Source organism: Manis javanica, chromosome 16 (genome assembly GCF_040802235.1).
Source record: "Manis javanica isolate MJ-LG chromosome 16, MJ_LKY, whole genome shotgun sequence".
NCBI classification, from domain to species: domain Eukaryota; kingdom Metazoa; phylum Chordata; class Mammalia; order Pholidota; family Manidae; genus Manis; species Manis javanica.
In genome coordinates, this window is record NC_133171.1 from 9,463,944 (window position 1) to 9,487,653 (window position 23,710).

General features: G+C 44.2%; 1 protein-coding gene across 6 annotated transcripts in view; it reads right to left on the bottom strand.

The window, feature by feature from the left end:
* Window positions 1-23,710, bottom strand: part of CDYL (chromodomain Y like) — a 286,736-nt gene that overhangs the window by 14,461 nt on the left and 248,565 nt on the right. For 4 of the 6 annotated variants that reach the window (XM_073224642.1, XM_073224641.1, XM_073224644.1 and 1 more), the window contains 3 exons: window positions 9,672-9,928; window positions 8,121-8,293; window positions 2,579-2,789 (listed from right to left, as the gene is read on the bottom strand). In XM_073224642.1, coding sequence (XP_073080743.1) covers window positions 2,579-2,789; window positions 8,121-8,293; window positions 9,672-9,928 — 641 coding nt within the window. The remainder of the gene's footprint in view (window positions 1-2,578; window positions 2,790-8,120; window positions 8,294-9,671; window positions 9,929-23,710) is intronic. The other 2 variants (XM_073224643.1, XM_073224645.1) reach the window with 1 other exon arrangement.

Sequence of the window (23,710 nt, forward strand, 5' to 3'; positions counted from 1 at the left end):
AGTGACAAAGGAAAGTGCTGCCTAGTGGGGGATGCGCCCGGTCACTCACCTGGAGTAGCAGAGGGTGGATCAGGTCTAGAACACTGACCCGGGGCAGCAGAGAATGGGCTGGTCAGGGGCCTGGGGGGCTGCCGTGGCAGATGTGAATGGTGACTAGGGAGTGTGCAGTTTCCAATGGAGAGCACCTACCATGAAGGGCAGCTCGACAGCAAGGCAGACCCCGGCAGTGGCATGAGGGACGCATGGGTGGAGTGGCCGTGGTTCGAGGTGGAGCTCAGCAGCACAGGCTCCAACCTATCAAGGCCAATTTGGCTATTGACTGGGCAACCTCCAGCGTGACACTGGTGCTGAGTCACCGTCTGCCGCCATTCCAGGGGAAACGAGTGGTTGGCCGCCAAGCTGACGCTGGGCCTGGGTCTGGTCCTGCCTCCCTGTCCACAGTCCGCAGGCATCACCTCTGAGAGGCTGTGGGCGTGTCTGCTCTCCGATGGGTCTGCCAGGTCCGAGGACCCCCTCACAGCCAGGAGATGTGGCAGTGGCCCCACAAGCCCGGGGTCCTCTGGCCACTTCACAGCAGACCTCTCCAGAGGCTGCCGGCCTGACGGGGCCCTGGGCAGGCCCACAGTGTGAGTGGGGCCCCCGCTGGAGGTGTGCTCTGTGAGGGTGGGAGCTGCCTTCTGACTCATGGCCCAGTGCATCAGGCTGCCATTATCAAATGGTCCTGTGTCTGCAAGAGCAAGGACACATGGGCCTGGGGAACAACGGGAGGAAGCAGGCGGCCGGCCGCACCTGCCACCCTCCCAGGAATCCACTGAGGGATGCCGTATTTCCTGTCCTTGCAACTTTGGGCTCTGCAGACGGGCCATGCTTGGAGGGAGCAGGTGGCTTCTGCACAACTTGCAGAGAACGTGTGGAGCCCTGGGGTCACTTGGTCCCCTGAACCGAGCTGTTAAATGGACACTTGCAGCAGCCGGGCCCTCAGACCAGACGGGGCTGTGGGGCTGCGGCTCTTCTCTCACACTTCCTTATTTTAAACTGTTTGGGAATCAGTTTGGATTTATGGAACGATTACAATAACGGTATAAAGTGCTTGTAAACCATTCACCCAGCTTTCCCTCCCCTTAACACATAACATGTTATAATGATCAAAACCAGAAAATTATCATCAATATGATACTATTAACAAAACCGCAAACCCTCAGCCCATCTTGCCAGCTAGCTTCCCTCTGCTGTCCCAGGATGGCATCTGAGGCCCCAAGTGCACTGAGCTGTCGGTCCTGAGGCCCCTCCTGCCTTCTGGCGAGTTCTCCAGCTGTGGTGCTCTGGACTCTGTAAGGACACTGCGCACTGTGAACATGCTGCCCTTGGGGGGCACCTGGGCACTGACCAGTTGGTGCGTTTGGAAGGGCAGCGTTCTCAGGGCAGCACACGGGGGATGTGGCTGATAGCTTTCATTTCTGCTGAAACTTGCTCACAGTGAGGTGGTGCCTGCCAGGCTTCTCCACGGCAAAGTTACTCTTCTTCTGAGGATGCAAACATCCTTTTTCTCATCATACTTTTACCCATTAATATCAACATCCAGCTGGTTCATCTGCAACAGATGCCAAGTCTAATCCCCTTCCTCTGAGCCTCCCCCAGGAAGAGAAGCCCCGGAACCTGTAACGTGCATGAAGAGGCAGTCGGGGGGAGGTGTGTCGCGATCCTCTCCCAGGGAGGTCCTGCTGCTGGTAGGTCAGCTCCTTCGGGGAAGCCCTCTGCTGCAGAGCCATCTCAACTACGGCACAAACGCTCTTCCTGGGCAGCCCACACTTGGGGACGACAGACAGACAGAAACCAGCCATGTGGGTCCACTCCAGGCCCCAGGCTCTGCGCCTGGGGTGGTTGCAGCTCCGCCGGCTCTGCCTCCCAGCTCAGCTTCTTCCTCTGGCCGGCCCTACCTCCTTGCTGTCTCTTCAGGTGGCACTACGATTTCTACTTCACGCTCCACCTTAGTGTCTGCTTCTGGAGACCCCAACCCTAACTGTGACACTACCTCTTGCCCTAGTTCAAGGAATAAGGAGTGTGATGGGATAACTGCTTGATAAATCACAAATTATAATGCAAACACAATCTCTTAGTGATGGATGGTCAAACAGAAGAACAAAAAGACACAATATGGGAAAACCCCGCTTGTCCTAAGCAACTGTGCTCCTTTGCTGCTTTTTCTTAAAAGTGCTTTTGGGCTAGTAGGTCAAGGACGTTTTGATTGCAAACTCTGCTGCTTGGATTACAAACGAGGTATTTACTAATAGTGAATATCAGTGTTAATTATGTAGAGAGATATGTAGGACCTCTTTGAGGAGGTCCTTTTCTAGGAAATGATGCAAAACAGTGTCAATAAATGTTCTATGAACCAAAGTATGAAAATCTTCCATGATTTCATGAATGAAAAGTATGAGTTTATGGACAGGAACTGAATTACAAGTGCATTTGATGGTAAGTCCCCACAGAACACCCCATGTGTATTTAGAAAATAATAACCCAACTAGATTTCTTCAGGAAGTTTTCTAGAATGATTTTTTTAAGAACAGGTACTCACAGATGCTCCTCCCATAATCTTGGGAAACATAACGGTGGAACAGCCATCTGGACTTTGTCCGAAGGTAGTATAGGGTGTTTGGAACCAAGCCTTTTCATTGGCCCAAACCACATCACAGAGAGGCAGTATGGACGCTCCTAGCCCAATGGCTGGGCCATTTACTGCTACAATAATAGGCTTCTTAAACTGAATGAAAGTATTCACGAAGTTTCTAAAATGAAAAATAAATGGGGAATTACTCAAAACATTGTGTATTTGAGCAACAGAAAAATCTACTGTTACGGTATTCAGTATACTAAGATGTAAACTCTGTGGAAGGCATTTTTAGCTGAGATTGGTGAACTTCTCCCAGAAGATGGGACCATGGGTTTATGTACTGTGTGTTGTTAAGATGCTATGCCAGAGGCGGCGGCTGCTCCAGGACAGTGTGAAGATTACAGGTGAAATAAAATCAGAAGCTGCTCTGGGGCTCTACGACCAACAAGTCTTTCTCTTCAACCTTCCTTCCCTCTAAAGACACAGAGCCCAATAAACACTGTGGGCTTCAAATGACCAATCTAGAAGCTCTCCACCAAAAACCTGATGGGACATACTGAGATAGCCTGGTACGGCACAAACAAACCATGGGATCTGGGTCTGGGTTTGGGGTATGATTTCACACCGCCCAGTGACTGGGAAGAAACAACAGACACTCTGAGTTTATATGGAATGACCTGGGGTGTGCAGAGACAAGAAGCGTAGAGGCTGGTTTAAGACATGAGATCTAGACAAGAACAGCCAACACCACAGACACACGTGTGCATGCTACTCTGCACTCTGCTGTGTGCTGGAGACTACGATTATAACAGGGTTTCAAGGACAGCAAGACTAGGGCAGGGCAACCTTCACAGAGGATGTGGACTTCATGAAATTGAGCCAATGCTATTTCTGGATTTGTTTTAGGATCAGGCTGAAAAAGTAGGCTGCTTTTCAATCTAGGGTAGGGTGCTGCCACACCATAGTGGGAATGTGCAGCTTCTTCCCACCACCAGACTCTAATTTTATGCTCAGAGGTTGCTTCTTGTTATGATTTAATACAGTGAAGAAAAGGACAAACACACTAACATAAACACTAGATAATTCCTTTAAGGCAGATCAGAATTATAGAATACTAAATTCTAAACTCTACCCCATTGTTAGAACTGAAAATAACAATCTGGGTGCTCTCTGCAAATCAGCAATTTAAAAGCTGAAGCAAATCTATTCAGATTCTATCTGAAAATCATGACTGCATCTCTCACTCTTGCCTCCTCTCCCAATAGTGACACGAGGGGCCATACATTGTTTTTGGAGGAGGGCGGGCTGGGGAGGTTTGGAGGAGTGTATGAAGAACGGGATGGCAGGCACTGCAGTTTGGCATCGTCTAAAGAAGCCTACAGCCAGCCCCTAGATCACCCAAGGTTTGTGGGCTCTTCACAGTGAATAGGAATTAACTCATTCAAATGAATGAGTCACACTAAGACTTTCTAAATGAGAGCCTGAGGCATTGTTATGAAGATCACACTGGGTTTTAATGATACAGAGAGACAGACAATCTTTTCAATAGGTTCTTGAACTAACCATGGACAATCTATATGAAGCTACTTCAGTCGTGCCACCTGTTGAGGATTTCAGGGCAATGACACATGAGGGAAATACATTTTCTGTGCTCAGTTACTGATGACTCTTGAAAAGGTGACTGCTGAAGTGTCTCCATGGTATAAAGCAGACGTTTCCAAATTATATCTCCCAGGTGCCCTGGAGCTGCACTACTTTCACCCGCCCATATGAACAGGGCAAAGCAGGAGCTGTTCCCAAGCAAACAAAGTCTGGAAACCAGGGACGGATGGGAGAGTAACATGAAAGAAATGATCAAAATAGTGTAATAATGAAGTGATTCCATGGAGAAGTGGTAGGAGGAATCAACCGCTCCGTGCAGCAGCGCTCCCAGGCTCGTTCAGGTTTGCATAAAAGAAAAAACCCTGCTTCTGTAACAGGTGTTGCCAAATCAAGGCTGGGATTTCACAAGCCTGGAGAAATTGTTTGGAGCTGAATTCCATCCCCTGCCCCTTCATTTTGCCTGCAATGATAACTTAATCTGAAACCCATGGACGTTTTGGGAAGGGGTGTAAGACCATCTTCCCTTTTCAGAGGCCACAATCTGGGCATTCTGATGTGTGGCCTCTGAGATGCCAGAAATGAGAATGGTCTACAGAGAAATTTGTTTTGTTTAAGAAAAACAAAAAAATCCTTAGAAATGCTTTCGTGTAGTAGGAACTTCCCAGAGCCACAAGGGCCCAGCCACATGAGCTGCACATCAAGCCACACTGCTACGAGCAGGGGGATGTGGCAGCTGCCGGCAGGCCTGGGGTCGAGGCACTCAGGAACCTGGCATTCAAGGAGAGCCTCTCCCGCTGCTTTTGGGGGGCACAAAGCAAGTCTATTTTAAAACTTAAAATCAACATATGTGAACATTCAAGGGGGTCAGTGCAACTTACAGAGTTTAAATTTCTGTTACCTTTGAATTATTTGCAAATTGAGTTAAAGGCTGTGTTGGGTATAGCAGAAGAGGAATAAGATCATTACATTTGCCAAAAAATTAATTTTAAAAGACTTAAAATAAAATTAAAATTCTATCCATTCTTTTTAAGAACATCTACTACTTCAGAAACATCACCAAAAAGTTAGAAAGTCACATAAGAATAGTCTAGGAATTGTTTGGAGGAAATCAGGCAACCAGGATCTGAAGTTTTAATAGTCTGTTCATCGCCATTTCTCAACTGAGCTCTCCCGTGATTGTCAATGTCCGGAACAGGACTGAACAGGGAAGAGCTCAGGTTCTAGGGGGCTTCTGCTTGCTGGCTTTCTTCTCTCCCCAAAGCTCTGCTCTTCTCACTCTGGGGTAGAAGATGCCTACTTCTGGGGAGAGGAGGGCCCTGGTCCTTCAGATACCAAGTGGCAGTCACTGGTTCCCACAGATTCCAAAAGCCTAACACTATAAACTGATTCACAGTAATTTTGTTTTTGTCACTAATGTGCTAAACACACATCTGTAAGCTGGTTATGACCAACAATGCCAGTAACAGAATTGGCTGTACTAGACACCTGACAATTTAATATTTAAACCTAATCTTCCTATTTCCCCTATTTCTTTTGGAAACTTGCTACAGTGATGTTTTTTGCCCCAAAGTTTTAAGGAATTTAAGACAAGACACTACAGAAACAAAAGAACTGCATATATTTTATGTGTATGAGCCAATCTTGAACACATAAAAATCAATTTAAATGCAAATGGGCAATAGTTAAGGTTAAGTGAATCTGGTGTGACTATTTTTTAGATCCCGTCAGAGTAAATTAAGAAAAATTTACATTGACAAAAATATTTTGATTTAATGAACTAAGTGTATTTCCTTACAGCAGGACTTGGCTTTTTCCTAGAATACCAATTCAGCTTTTTGTAGGGAGCAAGCAAAGTGACACGAGGGGAGGAGAGTTTGGAGAAGAAATGATGAAAATGGAATTTAAAGTTACCTAAAAGCTCAATGAGATCTCTCCTGAGCTATCTTTCCTCTGCTTTTCCTAACAATAAGAGCCGTGGCCATTGTTCAGGGTAATGGAACCGGGAGAGCGGGCTAGACTGGGGTTGGGGCACCAGTGAGCCTTACCAGTAGAGCTTAGCCAGGGACACGTGTATGGGGAGTGGGTGAGCGCTGGCCAAGTCCTATCTTCTTACAACAGCAGAGCTCCCCAAACCATAGTATTTTGTGTAAAGTCAGTGTGAACTTACAGAAAATAAACAAGTCACCACCAGAACTGTAATAGTTTATTTTTAAAAAATGAAAAATAAATCCATTTACTCCATCCAGAAAAGATGGGATGGGTTAAATTAGGAACATGTATACATTGTCTTAGAGGTCAAACAGCTGTATTTGAAATGGAGTAACAAGATGGTCCCATCTAGTATACTACAAGTATGAAATTATTTAGGAGACCAGAAATAAGACTTAATAAAATCAGGTTATAAAATTTCAGTCTATTTTTGAAACAACAACCACACAATAGCCTGAAAAATGGTGATGTTCAAAAAGATTAAAGAACAGATAACTGCCTGCATGCATGCATCTGTATATAGTTTGAGAAAGCATTAATTTTCAAAATTATAAAAAATATTACAAAAGGTAAAAAGCAATGTCCATAACACCAAGGGGTGGGGCTCCAGGACTGCCTGACGGGCTGTTGAGGCAGGCTCATCAGAACCGTCTCAGGGGATGTGTCAGAGAGGTGCCCTGCCCTGGCCCAGGCCGCCCAGACAGAAGGTGCTCCCACCGATCCCGTGTGCCCCTCTAGCACGTGCAGCGGACCGGTGGTCAGTGCTCAGGGCCTTAGCCTTTTGGAGCCCAGTGAGTACCAAAAGAAGCTAAACTGTAACTCTCCAGTATCTGGGGATTCTGGAGAAGATCCAGCCTCCTTATTTCCATTTTACAAGGCTGCCCGCATGTCATCATCCCGTAAATTACAAAGGCATACACAGAGGGCCCCTAGGGGTCGCCTGGGGATATGCCACTTCAGGGAGGGAGGTAGAGCAGAACAAAGGTCTTTCTGGTTGATGACTGGGTTTCATTCCCTTTACATAAAATTAACCTCTGAAAAATTAGATACTTATGATTACACTTACAGTGATTAGGATGAGAAGTGAGGGATATAAACAAAATCTGTGTCTGGGTATGCTTATAGCAGAGTCATGTGGTTGTAGGGAAAGCTCTGCAGTGTCATGATACAGCAGTGGAAGACCCAAACACAGGATGGAAATATCTAAAGTCATACTGTTAAATGAAAAAAGCAAGTTGCAAAACAACATACAGTATAGTCCCACTTATTAATAGAACTAAGAATAAGTTGGTATTATTTGCATATGTGCTTGGAATACATATTTGAAACTGTTTAGAAAAAGGTTGGGGAGGATGGGGAGGACATACAAATGAACAGTGGATACCAGGGGTAGGGGTATGAGAGAAAGGGGACTTCTATTGTTCATTCAATATTATTGTTTTATATGTAGTTGGAAGTCAGGATGAACTTGAACAAGAATGTTAACTGTTTATACTAAAAAACCTTTTCATATGATGCTATGGAATTAGCTTGTCACAAAGCTTGGCTGTTTATTTTAGGGTCCAGCAAATGGTAAGTTATTATGTGAAAGGGAATGCATCTTTATTTAAGGACTGAAGACAGAACACACTCATAGTGCAAATAATGGAAACTGTGGCCCTATGTATACTCTGACCATGAGAACATTTCCTGAGCGCTCACTGGGTTTGAACCAGCCCCCAAATCAGTTTGCTCAAGGAAAGGAGTAATTTATGCCAGGCCCACAGAAAAGACAGATGACTTAATTTGCTACTAGTGTCTCTTGGTGGAAGGAGACCTTCATTTTACTTGCAAGGTTTGTTTAAGCCTGTTCTCCCAGGTCTGGTACACTACCAGGCCACTCAGACCAATGTTTAGAAATACCATTTATGCATACCTGATAGCTTCTGCCATTTTAGTGCTTTCTCTTTTTCTGTCATCTGTTAAACGCCGTATGAAATAAATAAAGTCGAGTCCACAGCAGAAGACGCTGCCCACGGCGCTGAGCAGCACGAGCTTGCTGTCGTCGGCGGCAGCCGTGCTCAGCGCACTCTGCACCTCCTTCATTACCTGAAAGTCACCAGAAGTTAAGGTGGCAAAGAGCAGTTCTGACACAGGATCCTAAAAGCACTTTATTCCTGGATAATCTGGACCATAGAACGCGTATTTACAGTCTGAAACTGGCTCCTGTACCTACTGCAACTTAACATGATTCGTAGAGTACTTTCGGTAACCAGAGATGGGGAACGCTGGGGGCAGAGTATAATCACAGAACTGATTAGGAATAGAGTACAATTAGAAAGATGTGTGGATCTAAGTTACCTTAATACTCTAGTCATTGTGACTCTAAGTAGACAAAGCAAGTCCAGATTCTAGTCACTTGGCATTTCTACAGTTTGGACAGCAGGTGGCACATCCAACCAGCTGAAAAAAACTAGTCCAGTTCCCTGGTTGTTTTTTTTTTTTGTTTTTTTAAAAATACCAGTCTACTACAGTCATAGAAATCCTAATAGCTTGAGGCATAAATGTATTAAGTACAGTACGCTAGCACGGAGTAGTTTTAGAAGGCACAGAACCATTTAAAATCAGCTCTATGAAGCACTTACAAATGAACAATGAAGGGACTCTGCAGTTTAAAATGTACCAGGACAAGCCATGATCTGGTTTGTCACGTGACCCTGGTCAGACACACACCCTTTCTGTAGTTGGGTATTCTTATCTGGATAAAGCCTGACCTACTGGCTCAAAGTAGAAAACAACAGCTCCTAGAACTGAAAATTTTAAGAAAGTTACTGTGTGGGTTCAAATACTTCCAAACTTAGATATTTCACAGAGTAGTCTCTTAAGCTTTGCAAGCCATTGATCTCCCTCCATCCTTGAAAGCTAACTTCACTAGGTGCCATCAGCATGAACATGTGTTGAAATCCCTGTGTCTGTAAGTCCAGTACAATGCAGCAGTCCGCGTAGGAATGATGGTAAAACACTCTGAAGGGGCTGGGACCCAGGGCACTGTAACCTTGTCTGAACAATGAACCCTTTGAGAATCTGAGAAAAGCTAAAGAATGGCATGTGCACACACAAATTTTATAAGTGTGCCTTCGGGGAGCCCCCTGGCCCCAGATTAAGAGCTCTGGCCCGGAGGTGAAAGAGGACAGAGGCAGAGCTACCAGCTCCCCTGTTCAAGCTTTGCCTACACCAGCCCACACCCAGGAGAAAGAGGATGGACACTCAACACACACAACTGTTCCAGTTTCCCTGTGGTCCTAAGCATTATCAGGGGCAAGACTGCCAAAGTCACCTCTGCCTCCAGCCTCCTGGGGGGCACTATGCAGCGGCCCAGAAGGAGATTGAGAAAGAGCACTAGGAAGGGTGCCAGTTCCGCAAAGCAGGCCCGGAAAACAGGCTGGAGAAACACGCAGCACAAATCAGCCCAGGGAACGTCTCTCACCTCTGGATTGAGTGAGTTATTCTCTGATGATTTTGTTGACAACAAGATGTGGGTGAAGCCATCCTGCTTCCTGACGACAATATCTCTGTATCTGTAGGCACTTTCTGTTTGCCTCACACTGAAACGCAACCGCTTGTCAAAAGGCTGGTCTCGTCTGTCGTCAATAAATTTCCTTTTCCCGGCTGTCACTCCTGTAACAGATGTCTGTATGTTGGTTGTCCCATTGGCTGTTAATGCATCCATAAACGGAGATGTACCTGCCAAGAGTTTGAAATCACAGTGGTCTGTGATGCCCTGCCGATTCACTCCCCAGGGTCACCTCTGAATTAGGTAATACTCATTACAAACCCAGGGTTGAATATATTACCACAAGACTGAAACAATTAGAACCTTCGGAAAGTCTACTTTTAAAGGCACTTGCTTTCCTTCAAAGTCTGACAAGGAAATCACCCTCTTGCTTAGCTTGCCTAAAAAATAGAGATGGAAAAGTACTTGCTGAAAAGATACTACAAAGTCTGTGACATTTGAAGAACGGAATTAAGAGAATGGGTTTTAGGTGGAGTCCCTATTCTATCCAGGCTTGAGAAGTGGAAACAAAAATAGAAACCAAATCAAGAAAATATCTTACTGCTAGAGCTAAGGCTATGTGCCTTTCAGCTGAAATTTCTTTTCCTGAATGCAAATCACCTGGTGCAGACTCGGGATGCACCCATGAGGTTCGGCGGGTCCTGGGGCAGCACCTGGCCACCAGTGTAGAGCTGCGCCCCCTGGTGGGGCACCTTTCTTCTGATGCCCTGGGATGTGACTACTTACAAGAGATGTCCACTGTTCCCAACTCTACGTGTTCAAACAGCCCTTTAAATAGTTGAGGACAGCTCTCTCTCCTGCCATATAAAAAGTTCTGCTACTTCTCCCTCCTGAGTCAGCTCCTCAACATCAACTTGGTGGCTGCTTTTCAGTTGGTCTTAAAGATATAGTGCCCTGAACTTAATATTTCTTGTTATAATAAAGTCAAGAGTTTCACTGAATACTTTCCTAGAGTTACCAAGACATGTCAGGGTTAAGAATTCAAGTAGTAAGGTAAATAATTATCTTATTGATATGAACTGTCAAAATATTATCTAACGTGGTAACAAATGTATAGAATCTTTGGGTGAGGGAAGAAGGGAAAGAAATGTAAGAAAGCTAGATCAGGATTTACTAATAAAATTAGCAATGGTAGAAGTTCTCTGAGGGGAAGAATATGAATTATGAGTCAGAAATATTTCCACCAGAGCAAAAGAAAACAAGCCAAGGCCACCAGAAAAGACTCATGAATGGACATTCAGAGAAGTTAAAATATCTTGGTGAAAGAATTTGACTTTCATTCAATTGACATAAATACCTTGCAGATTTATTAAAAAAAAAACAAATTCAATTTTTTTGAACTTTGAAAGGGGTTTTAATCTGTGTGTGTGTGTGTGTGTGTGTGTGTGTAGTAAAAGAATCTGAAAGGATATGAAGAGATGAAGATACATGGTGAAAGGCCTTCCACTCTCCATCCTGCCAGCCCAGGCCTCACCCTCTATAGTTGAGCCACCGTGTTTGGTTTCCAGTGATCCTTCCACAGTGTCTTTAAGTATATGCAAGCAAATAATACAAATATTTCTCTTTTGCTCCTTTACACTCCTTGTGTAAAAAACACAAATGGCAGTATACAAAAGATGGTTGTGTCATATCCTGCTTATTCATTTGATGGTATTTTAGAAACTGTTGCCTCTTAAGTCATAGTTTCCTTCTTTTCTAAGGCTACACAGCAAGCCCACTGAATGGACAGTCTGCAAGTCATTTTACCAATCCACATTGCAATAAACATTAATATTCAATTATTTTTTGATATTACAAACTATGCTACGATGCATAACCTTGGCTTATGTCAAGCCAATGCTGGCAAATCTACTGGGTAAGTTTCTAAAGGATTTGTAACCTGGAGTATTTCTGAGAGCATGTGGTTAGCTGTTACCAGTAGGACAAGGTGCTGCTCAATCTACGATCTTTTCTTCCTTTAAAGCTTAAACCTCTCCTCTATCAGATCCTTGCCTGCAAGTGTGTCTACAAGTGCTCTCTGACAGCTTCTGCTCTCAGAACCCCCCATCTGCTCTTCTAAGCAGTACCCGCCATCCTCATACCCATCACAGCCTCACCTGGCTTGGACTGAGTGAGTCTCTACTGTTCCCTCTGCCAATCATTCCTTACGACACTCCAACCTGGAGCCAGAGGCAACATGACCAGATAACTAGAGTACAGAAAAATGGGTTATGGATGTTCTGAACCACTGAGTCTGGTGCAGCTGGGGGAGGAGAACAGGGAGAAAAACTTGGTTTTAGCCATGGCCACTGCTCAGGTAAAGATGCTACAGACCTTAGAGGAGGGAATGGAAGAAGTCAGGGTTGGAGGTAAATACTTGGGAGTTGATCCCTAGGAATCATAGCTAAACTGAGAAGTAGGAGTACCCAAGAGTGGGGGGCACTCCTCCGGGGAGAGCCACATGCTGGGCCAGGAGGCAGCAGAGCAGCAGGAAGGCAGTAACAGGCTTCCCAAGGGAAGGAGAGAAGGCCACAGAGAGGTGGCGGAGGACACGGTGACGGGAAGGGAGATTAAAAGCCGTGAATAAACGTGGGCAAGGTGTCTCACTGGAGGGCTAGTGGTAAAAGCCAGACTACAGGATACACTGAAAGACAAATTGTTAAATAACAAACATAGATGTTCAAATCAAGAATTTGTTAGAATGCTGTCTTAAGGAACACAAACACAACTGCAGGTGAGAGGACACTGATATTTAGGTGAGGCTGAACAGAATGATTTCCCTACCTAAAAAGAGATCACATCAGGAATAATCCTGTGCAGAGGCAAGCTGCACGGCCACATGACTCAGGGGCAGGGCACATAACCGAGTGAGTGAGTGGAGACAAGCCGGGGGCTCCGGCCTCTCCGGAAGAGAGGGCCCTGCGGACCACGCATGCCAGCGTGCCGGTAACAAGCGAGAGCTTTTTGGGTCTTCAGAAGTTACTAATCCTGAATTGGATTTTTAACTGGCGTGATAGCAGAGCCCTGCACAACAACCCCAGCAGCACAGGGGCAAGACAGAGCCCAATGGCTTTGGATCAGCCCCTTCCACCCCTGAGCTGCTCGTGCAGCACACATTTCTCAATCCTCCAAGGAGTTTTCCCAGGGGCTCCCTTCCACAGAAGCAGGATTTCTGGGGTCTGTGTAGCCTTTATACCTAAGCTTCAGAAAAAGCCCCACATTTTCTTTGAGGCGATAGGTCCTATGGAGCTCTCCATGGTTCTGCAAATTTGGAAGCAGATTCATGTTGGCTCATGCTGACCAGGCTTCATCTCCCTGTTGAAACTACTGGCTCACTGGTGACATTAGGGTTCCTGCTGATTTCAGAGCCTGTGATCTGGCCGGTGCCTCAGCTACCACACCCACCCCAGTATGACTCCTGGGACCCTCTGCTGCTCACCTCTGTGGACATGTGACATGTCACTGTGCCCTATTTAGGAAGAGTCACAGCGGGATTGAGTCTCGGAATTGCAGACTGCCAGCACTGAGCTAAGGCTTGACACTCACCTCCCGCCCTGTCAGTCAAGCGCCTTGGCCCCTCATTCATGACACTGCAGCTTGGTGTCCTTTTGCTGCCCAGGCCTGCACCCACCTCAGGGCCCCTGTCCTTACTCCTCCCTTTGCAGAGAACACCCTTGCCCCAGAGCTTCAAATGGCTGCTCAAGTGTCACCTCAGGCAAGCGTTCTGGGGCCACTCCATGGATGCCCCCGCCCCAGTCTGCTGTCCTTGGGGCACTCCTCTCCAAAGTTCTTCCTCATGTGGTTGTATTTACAGTATGTATTGACTTGTACTCCACCAAGGTCCCCGTCCATCTCAGTCACGAGTGTGTCCCCGAGCTTAGTCCCAACACTCTGTACATACTTACTGGATGGAGGAACGGGATGGACCTACAGGGCCCTGCAGTCTAGCTCCCTGAACTTAAGAGTTGAGTAGATGGGTGCCTGCCTGACCGCTGGGTGCTGATCTGAGAACAGTCAGCACTGTGCTTAAGAGCAGAATCCATTGCTAAGGTAAACACCAGGATTTAGGGAAAAATATCCTGCATGACGCAAACTGTGAAAATTTAGTGTGGCTCACTAGACCAACAGCTCTGAAAAAAACGCAGGAGCAAAGGCTATCTCAGTGAAGGACCTAGATTTACTGGCATAAAATTCAAGTAGGAAGAAAACCCATTTTAGTTTCTCTCCTAGTAAGTGGTTTGCTTTTAATATGCTTGACAACAAAGAAGATAACCCCAAACATATATTGTTAACCTGTTAAAATTCACTGCCTCCAAAAGCATGTTTCTTTAAAAAGGAAATGTGCCTCCTGCTTCCAACCATGAGAAACAGAAACAGGACTTCCTCACTTGCCAGTGAGAACTAGAAAACTGAACAAAATCCACGTAACAACTGTTTCAGAAACTGGCCAACAGGCAGTGCAGGACCACGTTAGCAGCATGAAGGGGGACAAACAAGGTGAGCCAACAGCCCAGCGGGCCTTCTGCCTGGGGGTCATTTCCACCGGGCACGTGCAGGGAGGAGAGCCCACAGACAGCCTGGTGAAAGTGCCAACCCGACCACGCACACTGCGGGGGAAGAGGCCCATGAGGCTGTAATTTGTGGGGCAGAGTATCTAAAAGGAGAGAGCTATGCAGAAAGTTCCAGAACTGCCTACAGATCCTTTTCAGTCTCTGATGAACACCAATCTGAGCATGCACAGGGTGAAATTCCACAGGGCTTGGCAGAGAAAATTTTCTCAGGAGAAAGAACAATTTCCTATAAACTGAAAACTGCGGAGTTCACACAGGGCTGGAAGCCCTCAGCAGCCAGAGTGCAGAGACTTCAAGGAATACATGGGGCATTGGGCAGAGACCCTAGAACAGCTGCAGATTAGTTATGGAACTAGTCTCGCTCTAGAATAAAGGGTACTCTAGAAATGCATTCATAAACTTGTAAACTAAAGCCTTGGAAGGATCAAACTGATAAGCAAGTTAATAACTGGTGCCAGAACAAACCCAATGCTTTTAAAAGCATACAGCAGAATTCAGCACCCCGAAATGCAAAAGTCACAACATTTAGCCACCAAAAATTACTAGACATGTGAAGTAGGAGGAAAGTAGGACCCATGACCAGGACTAAATCAGTTAATAGAAAGAGGTCTAAAGAGGAGATGATGGAGTTAACAGAAGAGGATGTTTCCAAATCTGCTGTAAATTACCTCAATGTGCTCAAGGACTTAAAGGACGACATGAACGTATGAGGAAATGGAAGATTAGAAATAAAAATCCCACCTGGTATGTGTGATAGATTAGGTGCCACATGAGAGCAGAGAACTTGAGGATGTATCAAAAGAGCCTCTCCAAAGTACAGCACAGAGAGGAGAGAGGAAAACAGTGAGCAGAGCCTGCGAGCCCTGCGGGAGGACACTAGCGGGCTAGCATGTGTGTGATGTGAGCCCGGGGAAGGGTGTGTGTGTGTGTAAAGAACACTTGCATAAATCATGGCTCAAAGTTTTCCATATTTGATGAAAACCAGAACAGACCGAAGGAGGTTCACAAATACCGACCAGGATAAACACAAAGGAAACCAAGACACATCACAATCAATCTGCTGAGATCTAGTGATAAGAAGAAAATTTTCAGAGCTGGGAGAGAAAAAAAAGACGTTAACAGATACAACAATGTAAGAACAGCTGTATGTTTATCTTCAAAAGTATACAAGATAGAAGAAAGAAAAGGAATGGCATCTTTAAAGTGCATCAAGTAGAAAAAAATATCAGCTTAGACAGACAGAGCATGTGTAGCATAAATGTCCCTCAAAAACAAAGGAGAAAATTTGTAGCCAGCAAACCTGCACTATAAAGAGTGTTAAAGGAAGTTCCATGGACAACATGGTATCCGACAGAAGTGTGGATATAGTACACAGGAATGGAGAACACCAGAACTGGAGATGAGGTAAAAATGGACCTGCACAGACTGCATACTAAGTTTAGTTAACTAAAAATGGAAAAGTAGTTAACTGATTGGCTTAATCACAAGAAAAACCCTTCTTTTCCACTGCTTTCACACCAACCTAACAAAAATGACTAAAAACCACTTTGCATACATGATCATCTTCAAGGAATGGACGACTTTCTGGAAAAATGTGAATTTTTCTGACACAGCAGAAACAAATAAAAATAACAAAGGAAAGATAAAAGTAAAGTTCCTAAAGCATTATTTCTGAAAACTGTTTGGGTCGAGCAAGGCAAGGAACCGCTGACGGGGGCTGTAAGACTTTCAGAGCTGTACCGAAGCAGGAAACCCAGTTAATGCGTTTGGTGAAGAGAATTCAACTCCGATGGCACTGGTAGCACCCAATGCCGCCACACCCATCTCACCGATGGTCCATGGCATCACAATCCCATTTTATTAACAGCAAATACTGTAAAGTTATCCATCTCTCTCAATTTCAGTTCTAACAGACTTCCAATCACAATCTCAGTGGTTAAGATTTAGGTGGAAGACAAGCTAAGAAATGTGTCAAAGAATAGGGGTGAAATATACCTTCTAGTCATACATTATGTAGCTCACAGGGCACAGTTTCTAAGAGTACAGGGAAAAATGGACAACGAGGATCAGTTTAGGAATAATAGCTCTTATGATGACAATATATGCATTAGAAACTGATGTAAGTCAGACTGTTCAATAAGTGGTAATGAAAAAATGGTAGTTAATTAAAAAAAAATCTAATACTACATACCAAAATAAAACATAGAGATACACAACCACAGAAAAATTCATGTGATGGAATAGAAACATCAAAACATGAAAATCTGATTTCACAAGTAAAAAATGAAAAAATCCTTTCTACCTTTAGACTGGGAAAACTTTTAAATATGGCAATTAAATAAGGGCTGGTGAAGAGCACAGTTATGTACCAGGTACATTTCTAGAGCAACTTTGTAAGATGTGTCAATCGGCCTCTGTCCATGTAATTTTACTTTCAGAATTTGACTCCTAACAGAAGGAAAAGAGATATATGAGAACATGTTTTCAGACACAAAAGGTACTCAACTAACTTTACTTTAAAAATGGAAAAATTGTGAGGAGCCCTAAATTTCACAAAGAAATGGTTACGTGACTTTGGGTACAAATCCACCTGACATATTAAGCAGCCATTAGGATGTTTATGAAGGTTTTAAAAATATAGGTCAGTAAGTGCATCACAGTGGCTACCATTTCACAGTACAGGTGACGTGTTATACCCATACAGGACATCCGAAAATAGAATCAAGCTCATGTTCTTTTACTGTGTTATCACCCCAAAATTATACAGGGAAGAAGTGAAAATGGAAGACAACAAAATGTATACACAGTGTCAACAATGGCTAAGTGTGAGTTTATTGGGAATGTAAACACACAAAAATAAATGTTAATAATGGCTCTTTCTTGGTGATAGAATATGGGTGATTCTTATATTCTTCGTATTTTATAAATTTCTGTAATAGTAATGCCATAACCTGGGCAAAAACAAGTTGAAAACAGACTACAGCATCCAAAATCCAGACAAGAATTTCTGGGGTATTATTTTTAAATAGATAAAGATTTGTTGCTATTTTTCTAAGTGCATATCAGTTTTCGGTTGGTAAAGCAAAATTTGGTAAGTTTAATAATGCTGTCAAGGACATATGGGTCTCAATTGCAAGAATAGTTCAAAACCAGTTTTTAACCATTTCAGATATTCATGGCCATTACTTTTAGTCTAAAGTTAGAGAGCAAGCACTGTAGTATCTACAGAATTATTAACCCTGCTTTATTATGGAGTTTAACACTACAAAATATTGTTTTCCATGCCTACTGAACCTGATCCTATTTAATTATACAAAAGCCCACCATTTTATTCCACTTATATAGTCTGCAAACTGAATTCATTAATGAAACTTTCCAAATGACTGTGGCAGTAAAAAACAGTCTTTAAAACATCAGTATCCCTTTTCTCCATAACATGTTAAATGGATATTTTATAAATAATTTTAATAGTTCCTTTGTTCCAACTCCTTCAATTACAGTTCCCCACCCACAGGGTTGTCTGGGTTTAAGGCTGTAGATACTAACTTCAAAAAAGCCATTAATATATTGTCACTGCTTTGCTCCAACATGACTGTTACATTAGGAAGAATTTGAGCATACTACAAATTTCACATGTATTTATGCCTGATTTTGTCTGGAGAAAGTTGTGACCACACAACCACACTCAGGTGAACCTAGCTGGGCAGGAAGATACAAAACTCACATCTCCAACAGCCAACCCATCACAGGGGTTCCGGCTTTGTGTGACTGCAGGTACCCACCCTTCCCCACCACCTTCACAATAACCCACGAGCTGTGACCCTTCCAACACCATTCCCACTAGCAAATTGTAGGCCTTTTCAAGATAAAGTGCTGTATTTATTGTAGTATTTATGTTTTTAACCATTTAACTCATGAAATTGTGCTACCAGTTTTATTAGGGTCCTACCTTATTCTTAAACATGCCAGTGACAAAGGTTTTGAATGCTGGGACCGCTATCTTATTTGCCCCACAAGTCCTGTAGTTTCTAGTGCATGATTTTGCATCGTGTGGTGATTTTTAGGAATGCATATGTCATATTACAGCAAAACTGGCTGTAACTTTTCTTTCCATTGCTCAGTATTAAAGTCATTCTTTTTGCCTGGGCAGTTTACATTCTTTTTGCCTGTTTGAGAAAATTTATTCACAGCCACGTTTTAGACCTGGCCTTAAAAGTAAAACCATCTAACTAATGATTTGCTTCAAGAGGCCATACATAAACCAATCAGCAACTGCTCAATTGGGAAAAAGGATAGAAATGCTTATAATCACACCCCACATTCAGAGAGGGCTTCATTTTTTATCAGCCAGATCCTTCTGGGAGGACCTTGCTCATGTCATACAGGGGCTCCGCGTACCCCACTGCAAAGTGCCTGGACACTGCTATTCCTGCCCCAAGCTGGGACATACAGGTGAGGAGTCAGGCATATGGGGTGGGGGGTGGCCAAGCCTTTTCAAAGCTGAATGAAGACTCTCCAACATCTGCAGTGAGCACTAATAGATTTTTTTCTACAACTCTTACTGGGTTCTGCTTTCTCTGCCCAATCCTTTCCCTGGTCACTCCCAAATCTCCATCTCTACCCACAAATCTTTCTCTAGAGTTTCAGGCTCACTTTCAAGGTAATTACATCCCTTTTTATTTGAAAGAGCAACACCTTCCACAACTGCCTGTAGACCTGTGTTTTTATAACAGAGCAATGGTCCATCAAGTGCAATCCCAGCAAACCTGGATGCATGGAGGTGTTCCTCCCCAAGCTGATCAGACCATGTCATTGGCCGCAGACACATCTTCATCTTTCCTGGACATCAGTTAGGGGAACATCTAGTCCTGGCCTGCTACCCTCCAGAAGGGTGAAAAGGAGGGTACAAATGGTCTTTAATATCTGCCAGTGCTGTGACTTCCAGTCCCCACAGAACAGTGCCCACCTCCAGTCATATGTGCTGAGGACCACCTGCAGATCTAGATTTGGCATGTAGAGACTGAGTGCCAGCCCGCTTTCACATCAACAGAGGCCCCGGAAGGCTTTGCTTGGGAGTGCTTTATTTTTGTACACTGAATTATGACAAACCCAGGAAAACAGCCACTTAAGTAGCTGGAGCCTTGTCATCATACACATTTAATGTAACTAAACTGAAATATAAGAAACCTTTTAACAGAATCAGCCTGTCTAATCTCTGCTGCACAAGCACATCTTCCCATCCTGTCCTTTCCCAAGACTTGGCTATGATGTGGATGGACGCCCTCCCCACCTCGCCCCAACCACGTCCTAGTCATTAGGCACTGCTCCTTCAGCCTCTGTACCCCAAAGATGGCAGAATAGCATAGCAGACAGGCCAGAATGTCTTTGGTGACCAGCACCATGCTTCCCATATAAACATGCTGGAAACCACAACAATGTCCTGCCGGATCAGTCACACACCCAGGCCAGGCAAAACCATCAGTCACGCCGAAACAGAAATGCCTGAGCAGTTTCCTTCCTACTCCAGTTGCTGTAGCAACTGTTACCCAAAAGGAGAGTAGAAGGTCCTCTTCTTTCAGCATGGCTACCCTACACCTGGTCTGATCACAGTGTTCTCTCCCCCTTTCTACACAGCGCTGCTTTCAAGCTTGGGGACACAAAACCAATTTTGTGCATGGCAAGCAGTATTTTTTCACTTTAAAATAGAATAGTCTAAGAGAAACTGGAGACCATGGCATACCTTACTGAGGCCATAAGATAAAATGCATCTCTTGCCATGGGCTGCATGGAGAAGCCGAGAACACTGCTTTGGGCCGCCGCACAGGTCCCCGTCTTAGGAGAAAGCCTGAGTGTGCTCCCAGGCTCAACCCACAGAGGGCCCTCGCTGGCCACCCCGATCTCAATGCGGCATTCCATCGCTGAAGGCAATCGTCACACTGGGCTCTAAGCGCTGACTCCCCTGAGGACTCTCCCTGGACCCCAGCACAGCAACGGATATTCGGGACACATGATAAAAGCATAAGGCTGAGATTCAAGTGCTCACTGAACCGACATGAATGCTCTCTGCTTTCTCAGCAGTGCCACCAAGCTCTCCCCTCCCTGACTCACTCTGACCTGGGAGGCGGTGGCTCGATCAGAGAGCAGGACATCAGGTCGCTGTCCTGACCCAACAGCTAGAGACCCAAGGGGTCACAGCCCTCTGGGGTCATGCCTTCTCCCTTGGCAATGGGAAGAAGGCATAGCTGCATCTGCTGCCCTGCACAATCACATCTAATGCATTAAGCCTTCCTTGGTCTCTGCACTGTTTCTGTGATTTGCCTGGTTCACAGCAGTTCTTCTGTTTCTTGACCACCCATTAGTCAACCTCACTGCTTCTCTAGCTTCTAGTTTTGTTCCTGCACACAGGCCCTGGCCAACCCATGGCTACAATAGTTTACTAAAACCTCTTACTCAAGTGTTTTCCCTGTAGAACAAGAACCAAAAAACCCACTTAAAACTTATCAGACGAATAATTAAGGTTTTTCCATAAGTTGGGTCTCTTTCACTTCTCTGACATCTCCTAAGAATTAGTGAGGTGCTCTGCTCCAGGTTCCAGCCACGACCATCCCCAGCAATTGAATAGGAGCCAGAGCCATGCTGAGCCTGTGCAAGCGGGCACCAAAACTGTACCGAGTGGCTACTGGCCAAGTATTGGCACTCGGAAAAACACACTGCAATCAACTTGTTCTTTAAACAGCAAGAGAGTTACCTAAGAAAATAGGCTGTGTAAAAGCCCTTTTAGTCCATGAAGCACAAAACAATTCCTTAAAAACACTAAGTAACTCATGAATGCTAGAAATATACTGAAAGCAGATAAATGGAAAATAATGAAATGAATCGGTCAAAAACCTGAGAGTTAAAAACACAGAATTAGGGAGCATTTTGAAAATCAATAGAAGGAAGGACATAAATGCTGGTTTCTTCAATTAAAATTATTCTGTTTAATAACTAACTTTTCAGAGAGAACCAATCTAAAAATACTAGTATGAAAAGCAATGAGACTTGAAAAATACTATTTTGAGATAAAAAGAAAGTACTAATGAGACTATGTAACTTTAAATAAACTTTAATAATTTCCTAGAACCTATATAAGACCAGCCTATTAAACCAAAGAATTATGAATCAGGAGACAGACAATACTGTAATATTTGGTACGTGAGGCTTTTTAACACATCTATAGCAAGGGTTTTGAACCTGACTGCACAAGAGGATAACTGGACAGTGTTTTAAAAAATGCTCTTTGGACCACATCCCCAGCTACCTAAGGTTTCAGGGGGCAGAGAAAGGCCCTTTTCCCATATAATTCTGATGCACACTGAGGTTGAAGGCTACTCTTCTAGGGTAAGTGGGTTTAGTGTCTCTCACTGAAGGAGCAGCTTGTATTCTGAAACAGGATACTCAGGGTAATCCAAAGGACAGAGCTTGACTCAGAAGACGAGCCTAGATTAGCAGCAACATTTCTTCCAATTCAGAGGAGGCATCATTAAAGTCCAAATAACTGAACAAATAAATAAGGAATGTGAGATACATACAGGATGGAAGTAAGGTTGGGAAGAATGTACGGAGATGCCAAGTGGATAAAGAAGGGTATCAGAAATGTGGAGAAACCTGAAATACTCAAAGATATTTAACATAATTGTTTCTCTCTAGTAATAAATTTAGCAAGTAAATCAAGGAAAAAGTAATAACTCAGGATCTGGGGACCAGCAGGGAGTTTTTCAATGCTGGTCAACATGGACAGGATAGTACAGCTTTCTTTCCTCTTTAAAAACTGTGTTCACAGGAACACACTCAGTATTTCACAGTTAAGTAGCCTCAAATACGGCAGCAGCCTAATAGTTGGCTCTTGCATTACCTGTATTTACAATTTTTCACAGTTAATATCATTCAGGAAAGTAAAAATGTCCACATTCTGACTGGACTTCACTTTGACAACTCTTCGTCTGCTTCTTATTATTCAATAAAAGCAAGAGGAGAAATCCCAGTGATCAATCACCCTAGTTTCTCAGAAGAAGTAAGCAAAGGTCAGAGACATGGGTGGCTACTAATATCCATGGGTTAGTCCACACTAGCCAGGTGCAGCAGCAGGCATCTCAGTAAACCTCCACATCTTACGAGATGGAAACCCAAGGTCCACAGAGCTCAAGTGCTTTGCCAGAGGTCACTGAGTAGTGAGGGGCACCCAGCTCAGACTGCATTCAGGTCTGCTAGGTGCACAGATGCTCTCTCAATCATACTGAATGATGTGAAAATGAGTGAGCAGTGACAAATGTCTTTCAGAAGGTTGGGAATGTTCCCTGGCAATGTTTTATAACACTTCATAGAGTTGGATTTTAATGGGCTCTCAAATACTTTTGTGTATAGTGGGTGCTCATTTAATATTTGTTGAAGATAATTGGTAAAAAACAGACTACGGCATATGAGGGTACTATGCTGATAGCAAAGAAGTGGATGTGGCTATATGTACCCAGGGGCAGTGATGAAAAGTTTCCACTAAAAACCAAGATGGAAAGGGACAGACGAAAGTCAGCCTTCTAAGGGTTACACCAAGTTAAAAATAAAAAATTTAAGGGAATATGGATTAAATACCAGAGGCAACGGAGAAGGGCTAAAGGGGATCAACAGCTCACCTACCTCCCTGCAACAATTAAAACTTCAGCCTAGCAAACAGGAATGTGAAAGGCCCTCCAGGGGCCAGAAAGTATGTTTAAAGCCAGTCTAAAGAAACAACAAACAAACAAATGAAGGGCTGTTGTAACTACCAACACATGTCTCATCAATCACTTATTACATTTTAAGGGCTCCAAACTGGAGTCTTCATGTTACTTGTAGTAACTAAAAGAAAGGACAGAAGGGAATGATTAGTCACAAATGGGGAGAAAATCCATGCTGGGGTCACCATGTGTGAGTCTAGTTCCCCGGGCAGAGAGATGAGTTAGTATGCAGTCATCACCGGTATTCCTGGTCCTGCAGAGAAGTGTGGGAGAAGTAATACCCTGCATGCATACTGAAAGGCTTCCTCATTGTGCTGACGACCCATCCATCTCTAAGTCCTGCACTTCTATTTGTGCACCTGAAAGCTGAAACTGTTATCATCGAACTGCCTACAGCGGGATAGAAAGTCACAATTTTCCAGAGAACAGTTCAGAGATGTATCATGCCAGGGGGACTGCGAACAGAAAAACAAACTCATGTACAATTTTAAACTGACATAGGACTTGATTAGTAAAGAGGCTCTGCCATTTCACTTTAACCACTCCTGTTTACCCTAGTCCTGCCTGTACCTGTGGGGGGCATTGGTTGTGCCCCGAAAGGCTCTGCCTGCAGTGCTCACCTGCTCACACCCCGAAAACAGGTCCCCAT